The sequence below is a fragment of the Rana temporaria genome, chromosome 1, assembly GCF_905171775.1.
Source record: "Rana temporaria chromosome 1, aRanTem1.1, whole genome shotgun sequence".
Lineage (NCBI taxonomy): Eukaryota > Metazoa > Chordata > Amphibia > Anura > Ranidae > Rana > Rana temporaria.
The window spans coordinates 279,999,904-280,013,015 of record NC_053489.1 but is presented as its reverse complement, the minus strand read 5'-3'; the positions used below and the strand labels follow the sequence as shown (position 1 = coordinate 280,013,015).

Sequence of the window (13,112 nt, the reverse complement as noted above, 5' to 3'; positions counted from 1 at the left end):
TGTCCCACTTTATGTATTAACATACCTTCTTAGACCCAGTCTGTTCGGACAGTATGGTCACCTGCTGACTTGGCACCTTCCACAGGTAGCCCAAAGCCACGTACACACGATCGGAATTTATCTGACAATTATGTAAAGTATGGTAGCTGCGCTGTGGGAAGGGAATGGAAAAGGGGAAGTGAGAGGTGGGAGGGATCGTGGGTGAACTCAGCAGTGAAAAAAAAAAAATATCTGATGACACCAAAATAAACAATACAGATGAAGGTGAACAAACACCTATAATCCTGTGACGGTTTAGCAGTGAAAATACATAGTAAAATTGCTACTACATATACAAACCCAAAAACTGGCATAAAGTAAGTAAAAAATCTATATATAAAAAAAGGGTCAAAACTATCCAAAAAAATCACACAAGTAAAACAAAAGTTGTGTTCATAATTAAAGATCAGATCTAAAAGTCCAATAATTCCACCATGCATTGCATATATCTTCTCTTTTCCATGACACACACTGGCCACTGAGAGCTGTCTTAGGAGTCAGGATGAGGTGTTTTTATCAGCCCACTCAATCCAGCTGCGATCAGTATCTCTGTTAGCTGTTTTGGACAAACAGCCGTGAGGTGAGCTGCTAGCACATCAGAGGTGTCATCACTGAAGATTCCTTTTCCTGCGCGTTGCATTTTTTGGTGGAGGTGTTTCATCTAGACACTGTTCCATGGAGGAATTATTTGACTTTTAGATCTGATCTTTATTTATGGACAGGACTTTATCACTTGTGTGATTTTTTGGATAGTTTTGCACCTTTTTTTATATATATTTTTTCACTTACTTTATGCCAGTTTTTGTGTTTGTATATGTAGTAAAAATATTACTATGTATTTTCACTGCTAAACCATCACAGGATTATAGGTGTTTGTTCACCTTCATCTGTATTGTTTATTTTAGTATCATCAGATATTTTTTTTTTCACTGCTGAGTTCATCCACGATCCCTCCCACCTCTCACTTCCCCTTTTCCATTCCCTTCCCCACAGCGCAGCTACCATACTTTACATTATTATCACCCTTTCTGTTAGGATCAGATTCGCAGGTGCTGCTGCAGTTCTCCCCCCTAGTCCATCAGAAAGCGCCAGAGTTTTCTATATCTATATTACTCTATCTGACAATTGCACGTTCTTGCGACATTGTACACTAAGAAAACGTATGTCCTTTTTTTCCCCACAAATAGAGCTTTCTTTTGGTCACCTCAGAGAAAGTTTTTATTTTTTGCGCTATTAACAAAAAAAGACTGACAATTTTGAAAATAAAAACAATATTTTTTACTTCTTGATATAGTAAATATCCAACAAAAAAAAATGTCTTCATCAGTTTAGGCCAATGTGTATTCTTCTACATATTTTTGGTAAAAAAAATCACAATAAGCGTATATTGATTGGTTTGCGCAAAAGTGCAAATGTCACTGTCAGGGAAGGGGTTAACACTAGGGGCCAATAAAGGGGTTAAATGTGTTTCCTGGGAGGTGTTTCTAGCTGTGGGGGGATGGGACTGACTGAAGGAGGAGAGGGGTTCCTGATCACTAGGAACAGCAGATCTCTCTCTCCTCCCCTATCAGAACGGGGATCTGTCTGTTTACATTTACAGATCCCCTTTCTGGCTCTCTGTGGAGCGATCGCAGGTGGCCGGCGGACATCGCGGCTGCCGGCCATGCACATAGGACTAGGCATCATGCAGCTCTTAAAGAGGTTGATGTACACCTACGGCGGTGTGCGCAGCCGTGCCAACTTGCTGCCGCATAACGATGTTATACGACAGCTGGTCGGCAACAGGTTAAGTAAAAGCAAGCAAGGTTTTTTTGTTTTTTTTATTAAACAGTGAAGTGACACTTTAACTCACCTGACCACAGTATATTAAAATGTTTAATCCTTCTATGCATAGGCTACACTTTGTACAGCTATAATAAATAATTATGTTACAAAGGGGGATAAGAGTATATCTAATGCGAAAACAATTTTTTCCAATTTGGTAGCGTTGGATTAAAAGCGCTGTCAGTTTTTTGTGTTTTTATTTCTTTGCCATCTTTGTCTCAGAGGAAAATCTAAGGCAGGTCATACAGTATACATTTGTTTTCATTGCGGGTTAAGTGGGTTAAACAAAACAAAAAAAAAACAATGTGCAGATTTTCCCATCCGCACACTCGATGTGGATGGAAAAATAACTCCTGCTGTACTATTGTGTTCTCACGACGGGGAGCCTTCCCTGCTGCCAGAACACAATGATTAGTGTTGCTGGTTATAGCTGGTAGAAAAAATTCTGTGCAACCAAGGTCCCTGCTGAACCAGCCACATTTCAATCCATGTATGATCTAATGCCGATGCGGCTACCAAGAGGGGTCCTGTGCATCCTGGTTCACTGTTTCAGGTCTGATTTCAGCCCGAATTTTGGGCAGAATTCGGACCTGAAACGGACCAAAAGACGCACAGGGCTCCTGTACAAATTTGCACTGGAGCTGCATCGGACATATGTGAACCAGCTCCATAGAGAGCAAGTCACAATCATCTGCTATTGTGAATTGGATGCACAGATTCTGCATCCAATTCGCAATAGTGTGAACCCAGTCTTAGTCAATTATCTTGGTAACAAGAATCCACCTTGGAAGAATTCCCCTCTATTGTTATACTGGCAGCAACTCAGAATTTTAGATTTACCCAAACTTTCATTCTAGGTGACGTTGGTGATCAGGACAAATAGAGAGGGCGGTCTTCCAAACAAGGACACATGCCTTTTTAGTGGTTCTAACCACCCTATCCAAATATAAAGAAAAGCTTTGACTTTAGTTAAATTTTAACATATTTTTGCCATTAAGGGAGTGTTTGCTATTATTATTATTATTATTATTATTATTATTATTATTATTATTATTATTATTATATCTCATTATAAGTTAATTTTACAACTGCAATATACTGTACCTTAATATATTTGTTTAAATCTGTATTTGTGTGGATTTATGTACAGGGATGTCAATGGAAGTGTTTGAAACAGTTAACCATTATTTTCACATCTCTGATTTTTGTTCGCTATATTAGCTTCACGGGCTACCTAACTGCCAGAATGTTTCTGAGTGATCCTATTTGTAGCCCAGCTGGAGCAGAGAAAATAGCTGACCCTGGCAGTATAGCCAAGCTTAACACACAGATGAAGAATAACTCTGGTCTAAACTTACTAAAGGGCATATTTCAAAAAGTTTGAATGCAGGCACTTACTTTTATCTAAATTGATGTATATTGACCTCACAATCACTCATATTTATCCTGATCTTTTTTCGATATACAGGAAATATTTTTCTGGTGATGGTTTTGTGGGGTAAAAGTGGGTATACCAGTTTTTTACGCATGTCAAAGAAGTGAATTTCATTCTGCCAATTATAGCAAGAAAAAACTTGAGCCATACAAGTTTTGAAACACTATCATCTAAGGTTAAAATTTATTAATAGCCAAACTATTTTTTTTAGTAGTCAAAGGGAAAGGGTCAAAACCCCTATCAGTTTATTTATTTTGCTGGTTATGTGCCACTGAGACCTCCCTTGACCTCCTGTCCTAGAGATGTAACAGGAAGTGATAGAAAATCTTTTTAAAGTGAGAGGAATTCCTATGTTAGACAGCTGTTACTGTAAAATGCATGTCCATTAGAAGATGTAGGCCTCATGCACACTGGACGTTTTTACAACTGCTTCTAGGGGCATCTGAAGTTGTTTTTTAAATTGTTTAACTGCTTCTAAATGCCCCTCCTGGAGCACCCCCCTCATGGACCATACCAGGCCACATGCCCTCAACATGGGGGGGTAGGTGCTTTGGGGCAGGGCTGCCTGCACCCCCTCCCCAAAGCACCTTGTCCCCATGTTGATGGGAACAAGGGGCCTCTTTCCGACAACCCTGGCTGTTGGTTGTCAGGGTCTGCGGCAGGGAGCTTATCTGAATCTAAAAGCCCCCTTTAACAAGGGGGCCCCCAGATCACGGCCCCCCCACCCTGTGTGAATGAGTATGGGGTGTACCCATACTCCTACCCATTTACCCAAAAAGTGTCAAAAATAAAAACAGCACACAGATTTTTGACAAAGTAATTTATTAAAGCAGCTCCGGCATTTCCTCTCCTTTTGATTTCTTCTCCCTCCGCCAATGTTTTCATCTTCCGGTTGTTCTTCTTCTCTCACCGCTGATGACTTCTGATGCCACTGTCTTCTCCCTCTGCCGATGCCGGAGCTGCTTTAATAAATTACTTTGTCAAAAACTGTGTGCTGTTTTTATTTTTGACACTTTTTTGGAGTGAATTGGTAGGACAAGGTGCTTTGGAGTGAGGGGTGCATGTTGAGGGCATGTGGCCTGGTATGGTGGAGCTTGCTGGTCCCCCCCCCTTTCCTGACCTGCCAGACTACATGCCAATATAAAAAGCTACTAGAAGCACATTTTTACAGCTGCTTTTTCCTGGCATTGGTAGTGGCATTGCAACTTGTTTTTTCTAACGTCCTGTGTGCATGAGCCGAAAAAAACCCCACTTCCATTAAGCTCAGAAGCAACAGAGTTTGGGCAGAGAAAATTCCTGAAGCTTCTAGAAGCTGCTAAACATACCTAAACATTAGTGCTTGAGCACTAATTTATTTCAAAGGTCAGAATAAATTATTTATTTTAGCCAATGAAATGAATTAACGCCCAAGAGCTTGACGCCTAGATACTTTAATGCCGCATACACATGATCGGATTTTCCGTCGGAAAAACCTTGGATGGTTTTTCCAACGGAATTCCTCTCAAGCTTGGCTTGCATACACACGGTCACATCTCATATACCATGTTCTTGATGAACATTCGTCCGTCAAGAACGCAGAGACATACAACAACACTACAACGAGACGAGAAAATTAAGTTCAATGCTTCCGAGCATGCGTCGGAATTGCAACAAATTTTTCGATAGGAATTTTTTCCGTCTGAAAATTTGAGAACCAGCTCTCAATCTTTTATTGGCGGAAATTCTGACAGCAAAAGTCATACACATGATCGGATTTTCCGTCGGAAAAACCTTGGGTGTTTTTTCCGACAGAATTCCTCTCAAGTTTGGCTTGCATACACACGGTCACATCTCATACACCGTGTTCTTGACGAACGTTCATCCGTCAAGAACGCGGTGACGTACAACACTACAACGAGACGAGAGAATTAAGTTCAATGCTTCCGAGCCTGCGTCGGAATTGCAACGGATTTTTCGATTTTGAAATTTGAGAACCAGCTCTCAATCTTTTATTGGCGGAAATTCCGACAGCAAAAGTCATACACATGGTCGAAATTTCCGTTCAAAAGCTCACATCGGACTTTTGCTGTTGGAATTTCTGATCGTGTGTACGGGGCTTTACAAGCGTCAGGCATTTTTTCTGCAAAAACGCTGCTGGCTTCTAAGAGAGTTAAATAAACGCCCTGGGGCAGATTCATCAAGGAGATACGACGGAGGATCTCCTGATCCCCCGTCGTACCTCTGAGTCCAGCCGGTCGGATCTATGAGGCTGATTCATAGAATCAGATTCCTCATAGATCTCCCTTAGATCCGACTGGTGTAAGTGACTTACACCAGTCGAATCTTAGGCTGCAATCTACCGCCGGCCGCTAGGTGTCGTCGTTTTTTTTTTTACGCGTCGGATATGCAAATGAGTTACGATCCAACGATGCAATTTTCGAGGTAAGTGCTTGATGAATACTGCACTAGCCTCGCTAAATTGCACCGGCGGATCGTAAAACACGTAGATCGAGCGGATCTAAAGATCCGCTGATCTACATGAATCTGGCCCCCTGTGTGCATGGGACCTTACCCTCACTGCTTTCTCTTGTGATAAATCTAAAATCCCCCCATATGTTCATTCTCTTTGATTACGGTCACAAGGACAAATACCCCTCCCATTGGGGACATAGACAGCAAAAAAGCTTGGTCTAACCTATCTCCGCTCAGAACTCAAACTAAGAAAAAAAAGTTTTGCCTTTACTTACACTTTAAATAATGCCTCTCAACTAAATGCTAGTGGCATGAATAAGTGTACAGTATTTCCTATACTATAGTTACATTTTTGCAGATTAGGAATGTAATTAAATTTGGGCAGAAATGTGTTTTTTAATCACTGATAGCTAGTGGTTGCACTCACAGATGTGAAAGACTAAAGGAACTACAGCCTTTGTGTGCTGACAATAAATAAAAATTCCAGGTAGTATTTTTTAGGCCATACATTATTTGGATATCCGGGAGTTTCTTCTTAATCACCTGCCACTGTTATTGGTAAGAGACATAATATTTTATTTATAGTATTATTTTATGCAGTAAGCATGATGGCTAGAACATTTTCTAACTTACTAAACTATATCCATTATGCCAACTAACAATAACATATGCTCATTTTGTTTTCTTTTCATTCTCATTTTTCTCTACTTGCATTACTTCTTTTCAATGAAAGACTTATCTGACTTTTTTTTTAAAAATAACAAGAGTCATGGCTATTAATAAGGCTATAGGTATATTAGTGGCTGATGGCAGAGAGCTATTGTGTGCTAATTGTGGTAGCTAAAACTTACTAAATATCTTGGGCCAGATCCACAAAAACCTGACGTAACTTAAAAAATCCAATTTAAGTTACACTGCCTTAAAGTTTCTACCTAAGTGCCTGATCCACAAAGCACTTATCTAGAAATTTCAGGCTGTGTAACTAAAATTCCGCCGGCGCAAGGCGTTCCTATTCAAATGGGGCGAGTCCCATTTAAATGAGGCGCGCTCCCGCGCCGGCCGTACTGCGCATGCGCGCCGGCCGTACTGCGCATGCGCGAAGTTACGTTACGCCGAGTTTTGAGGATCGCGACGGCTTAAAGTTGCGTCGGGGATAAAAAAAATGACAGCGGCATGCATTCCTGAGGGAGAACTCCATGCCCATTTTCAAAGAAAAAAACGGCATGGGTTCCCCCCCCAGGAGCATACCAGGCCCTTAGGTCTGGCATGGGTTGTAAGGAGACCCCCCCCACGCCGAAAAATTTACGTAGGGGGTCCCCCTACAATCCATACCAGACCCGTATCCAAAGCACGCTACCCGGCCGGCCAGGAAGGGAGTGGGGACGAGCGAGCGCCCCCCCCCCTCCTGAGCCGTGCCAGGCCGCGTGCCCTCAACATGGGGGGGTTGGGTGCTCTGGGGCAGGGGGGCGCACTGCGGGCCCCCCCACCCCAGAGCACCCTGTCCCCATGTTGATGAGGACAGGACCTCTTCCCGACAACCCTTGCCATTGGTTGTCGGGGTCTGCGGGCGGAGGCTTATCGGAATCTGGGAGTCCCCTTTAATAAGGGGGCCCCCAGATACCGGCCCCCCACCCTAAGTGAATGGATATGGGGTACATCGTACCCCTATCCATTCACCTGGAGGCAAAAAGTAAAAGTTAATAAACACACAACACAAGGCTTTTTAAAATATTTTATTATTCTGCTCCGGACGCCCCCCCTGTCTTCGTTATTAGCTCAATTACCAGGGGGGGCTTCTTCTTCCGCTCTCCGGGGGTCTTCTCCGCTCTCCGGGGGGGGTTTCTTCTTCCGCTCTCCGGGGGGGGGCTTCTCCGGACTCCGGGGGGCTTCTTCCATCTTCTCCCCTCTTCCGCTCTTGACTCGGCGAACCCCGGTTCTTCTGCAGCTCTCCGGTGCCTTCTTCTTCAGCGCTGGCTGCCTGCTATGTTTGTGTGTTAGCTCGATTTCAAACAGGCAGCCGGCGCGGTCTTCTGTGACGCCAGGGTCTTCTGGTCTTCTGTTCTTCCGATGTTGCCTCGTCGCCTGTTGTCGCTGTAATGATGGAAGCGCGCCTTGCATCCCATTTATATAGGCATCACCGTCCCATCATGCTCCGGTAGGTACCCACGTGGTGGGTGCCTACCCACGTGCACCCACCACGTGGGTACCTGCCGGAGCATGATGGGACGGTGATGCCTATATAAATGTGATGCAAGGCGCGCTTCCATCATTACAGCGACAACAGGCGACGAGGCAACATCGGAAGAAAGGAAGAGAAGACCAGAAGACCCTGACGCCACAGAAGACCGCGCCGGCTGCCTGTTTGAAATCGAGCTAACACACAAACATAGCAGGCAGCCAGCGCTGAAGAAGAAGGCACCGGAGAGCTGCAGAAGAACCGGGGTTCGCCGAGTCAAGAGCGGAAGAGGGGAGAAGATGGAAGAAGACCCCCGGAGTCCGGAGAAGCCCCCCCCCGGAGAGCGGAAGAAGAAACCCCCCCCGGAGAGCGGAGAAGACCCCCGGAGAGCGGAAGAAGAAGCCCCCCCTGGTAATTGAGCTAATAACGAAGACAGGGGGGGCGTCCGGAGCAGAATAATAAAATATTTTAAAAAGCCTTGTGTTGTGTGTTTATTAACTTTTACTTTTTGCCTCCAGGTGAATGGATAGGGGTACGATGTACCCCATATCCATTCACTTAGGGTGGGGGGCCGGTATCTGGGGGCCCCCTTATTAAAGGGGACTCCCAGATTCCGATAAGCCCCCGCCCGCATACCCCGACAACCAATGGCAAGGGTTGTCGGGAAGAGGTCCTGTCCTCATCAACATGGGGACAGGGTGCTCTGGGGTGGGGGGGCCCGCAGTGCGCCCCCCTGCCCCAGAGCACCCAACCCCCCCATGTTGAGGGCACGCGGCCTGGCACGGCTCAGGAGGGGGGGGGGGCGCTCGCTCGTCCCCACTCCCTTCCTGGCTGGCCGGGTAGCGTGCTTTGGATACGGGTCTGGTATGGATTGTAGGGGACCCCCTACGTCGATTTTTCGGCGTAGGGGGGGTCCCCTTACAACCCATACCAGACCTAAGGGCCTGGTATGCTCCTGGGGGGGAACCCATGCCGGTTTTGTTTTTTACAAATTGACGTGGAGTTCTCCCTCGGGAAAGCATACCAAATGCCGTCGCTGCAATGGGCCTTTACAAGGTGTGACTAACTTTACACTTTGTAAAACGAGCCCTAATTTTACACTTGCAAAATAACACTTACGGCGCAAAAAGGAAGCTAGAAAGCTTTGTGGATCGCCTTAAGTGCTAATTTGCATACTAGCAACGGCATTTCGACTCGAAATGCCCCCAGCGGCGGATGCGGTACTGCATCCTAAAATTAGGCAGTGTAATTCAATTACACATGCCGGATCTTCTGTGTAACTTTGGAAAAAGCCTTTTGAGGATCGTTTCCAAAGTTACACACAGACTGAACAGCAGTTAAGTCGGAGTATCTCTTTTGAGGATAACCCCCCTTGTGTTTACTAACCTAGAAAGTCTTATGCAGCTTATACGTTTTCTCTGCTTAACTTTTAGGATCATTTTCCATGCTAATATTTTTATTTTTTTCCCATTGATATACTGTACCTGCATCAGATCATGTTATGTCCTTGTTTTCTGTAAATATGTGAATTAACGTCATTGTTAAAAAATACTCATAATACCTGTACTGTAGAAAAATAGCTTGCAGATAGTAGCCTCCAAAGGGTCCCAGCACCTATCTTTAATGATAAGCCTCATTGCAGTGTTTCCAAAGACTGCTCAAGCTCCTATGTATATACCAACTGAAAATTAAGCACATCTTCCTCCCCATGTGATAGCCCTCTAGCCTGCAAATATGTACTAATCGCTGCATTGTAGTGTGGAAAGGAGTTTTTCTTATTACCCTATACTGCAGAGTTCAGAATATTTCAGGACACTCAAGCAGCACTGTCAAGAAACTTAGGCTCCATTCACACTTGAGTGTACTGGAATCATGGGCAGAATCATGGCAAAACACGGGAATGCGTTTGCAATGCCATTATTTCCTGATGGCACCCCAAACATAGTGCAATTTTGCTGTAATTGTCGAGTGACAAAACGCGTCAAAATCACAAAGCCAAATGTCCCTGTCTCTGTGCCAAGATTTGCTACATAACCTCCTTGGAGCATTTTTGGAGTGGAGGGAAGCCCATTCAAATGAATGGTGCCGCTCAAAAAACGTTCCACAATTTTTTTCTAAAAACCTACACTATGCTCAAGTGTGAACGGAGCCTTAATGGTATGTGGTTATGGTTTCTACTATCTGCCAGTTAGTTTAGTTTATTATTACTGTTTTTATGTTAAATGTTTTGTTGTAATGCAAACTTCAATCAACATATTATTAAAGAGAACCTATACTCAAAGTTAACAGTGTTATCTATGGTAATATTCTTACTTGGATGAATAAATAATACGAGAAGGAATGGAATACTTACCTTTCTTAAAAGAAATCCGACTCTGGGTTCTGTACTCTGGGCTTTAGTGCCTAGGCAGCTAGTCACATAGGGGTAGATTCACATAGAACTGTGTATCTTTGCGGCGGCGTAACGTATCCGATTTACGTTACGCCTCCGCAACTTAGACGGGCAAGTGCTGTATTCTCAAAGCACTTGCTTCGTAAGTTGCGGCGGCGTAGCGTAAATCGGCCCGGCGTAAGCCCGCCTAATTCAAATGTGGGACAAGGGGGTGTGTTTTATGTTAATGTTCTGTGACCCAACGTGATTGACGTTTTTCCCGAACAGCGCATGCGCCGTCCGTGGAATTTCCCAGTGTGCATTGCTCCTAATACGCCGCAAGGACGTCATTGGTTTTGACGTGAACGTAAATGACGTCCAGCCCCATTCACGGACGACTTACGCAAACGACGTAACTTTTTCAAATTTCGACGCGGGAACGACGGCCATGTTTAACATTGGTACGCCGCACTTACGCCACCATATAGCAGGGGTAACTATACGCCGGGAAAAGCCTAACGTAAACGGCGTAACTTTACTGCGTCGGCCGGGCGTACGTTCGTGAATTTGCGTATCTAGCTGATTTACATATTTTGACGCGTAAATCAGCGTACACGCCCCTAGCGGCCAGCGTAAATATGCAGTTACGATCCGACGGCGTAAGAGACTTACGCCTGTCGGATCTAACAGATATCTATGCGTAACTGATTCTAAGAATCAAGCGCATAGATACAACGGCACAACGCAGAGATACGCTGTCGTATCTCCACTGGGAATCAGGCCCATAATCTCTGCTGAAAGTTAGGATTAGCCAGTCAGAAGTCTAATATTTCCATTCCACAGAGTCATGTGACTAAATCGCTAAGGTTTTTGGTTATGTGACCAGCATTGGAGGATCTTGAAGCAGTGCTTACTCCAAGAATACTTTTCTTTTCATCCTTTCTTTCATTAGTTATCTATCCATAACAAGAATGCTGGTAACAAAGGGTAAAGGTTCCTACTGATTATAGGCATAATTTAATGCTGCATGCTCGCCTGGAATGAAGTGTATCCACTGACTTGATTTTTTTTTATTCTGTTAGGCGAATATATTGATGCAACTGGACATTGCAGGCCATGTGATGCATCTTGTTATAAGTGCACTGGTCCTGGTAGACATAAGTGTATTGGATGTTCCATTACAAGGTGAGACTACATTATACATGCATATGGCTGTTGCATTACAAGATGAAATTGTTTTATAAATGCATATAAGCTCATTTAGCTCTAGTAGATATTTCATATATTTTATTTTTTATGGATAGGGGTCAACTTCAAATTACAAAAATGTCAATATTTCTATTTGAAATAAAGAGGAGCAAGTGGCTTATTTACTAAATATCTACAGGTTTTGCTAAGGCATTACCTGACTACAGTTAACCATACACGGCAGAATAATGAAAAACAGAACATGAAAGCTGCACAAACATGGACTCTTTACAGCAATGTCTTTGTGGCTCAATCAGGGTAACCTGGCCGCACAACAGTCTCTATAACAAGAGTCTAGCTGAGAATCACTACTTAAAGAGGGGGTTCACCCTATAAAAAAAAAAATTCTAGCATTAAATTAAGCATAGTAGCGCGAGCTACAGTATGCCTTTATTTTTTTTTTTTGCCCCGTACTCACTGTGTAATCCTATATTGAAGATTCCGACTCCCCGCAGGGAATGGGGGTTCCTATCCAGAGGGAAGATGATTGACGGCCGGCTCTGGCCCGTCACGCTTCTCCGGAAATAGCCGAAATAGGACTTGGCTCTTCACGGCGCCTGCGCATAGTCTGTGCGCAGGCACCGTATAGCGCCGTGAAGAGCCGAGACCTACTCCGGCTATCTTCGGGGAGCGTGACGTGCCATAGCCGGCCGTCAATCATCTTCCCTCTGGATAGGAATGCCCATTCCCTGCGGGGAGTCGGAATCTTCACTATAGGATTACACAGTGAGTACGGGGCAAAAAATAAAAAATAAAGGCATACTGTAGCTCGCGCTACTATGCTTAATTTAATGCTAGAATGTTGTTATTGTGGGTGAACCACCGCTTTAAGTAAAACAGTTCAAAACACAACAGCTCCTCATAAACAGCATACCTCGCAGTCAGAGTAGCTCTGATTACACAGGTGAACACTTGGGGGGATCCAACGCAGAGGGATAAAGGGCCACCTCACTAGAAATGCACTATTGCACTACTACGGTAGCAAATGGAAGGTGCTTCCCACAGTAGCTGGGTGTTCCAGAGAAGCTGTGTTCTATTAGGTTCCTGCTCTCTAGCTTGTTCTGACAGTGTAGGGATGCTTACCTGGCTGGAGCGTACTTGCCCCAGGTACCTCTGCCTCATCAGGTGTGGATTTTCTGAGCCGCTAAGGAAGAGAAGTGGAGGAGCTTATCTTACCAGGGACCCAAGGAGTTGTCGGGAATGCAGTTAAAGGAACCTGCACTCACATCTGAGCATAGTAAGTATTGGGCACTCCCCTGCAGAAATTCATCCTTCGTAAATGATGTCCTGTTTAGTTAGTTACCATGAACTTCATAGTTTAATGTAGCCAGGTGATTGACAGGGAATACTGTTCAAAAATTAATTGTTCAGTGTTAGATGTCCAGTTAAGCCAAACTTTGAAGATTTTTTCTCCACTGAGATGATAAGACGTTAACAATGTCATACATTCAATCATACTTTTTTTCTCCAACCTTTACCCTCTTAAAACATCAAAGTGGTAACTTGTTAAAATAGTTTCAATCCCAACATGATCATAATCTCTTAAAGCTAAACTCCAAGCACAAAAA

The 13,112-nt window shown here is 44.0% G+C and overlaps 1 protein-coding gene across 1 annotated transcript in view; it reads left to right on the top strand.

The window, feature by feature from the left end:
* PCSK5 (proprotein convertase subtilisin/kexin type 5) overlaps nucleotides 1-13,112 on the top strand; it is a 508,063-nt gene that overhangs the window by 369,306 nt on the left and 125,645 nt on the right. The window contains exon 21 of the mRNA XM_040356083.1: nucleotides 11,379-11,481. Coding sequence (XP_040212017.1) covers nucleotides 11,379-11,481 — 103 coding nt within the window. The remainder of the gene's footprint in view (nucleotides 1-11,378; nucleotides 11,482-13,112) is intronic.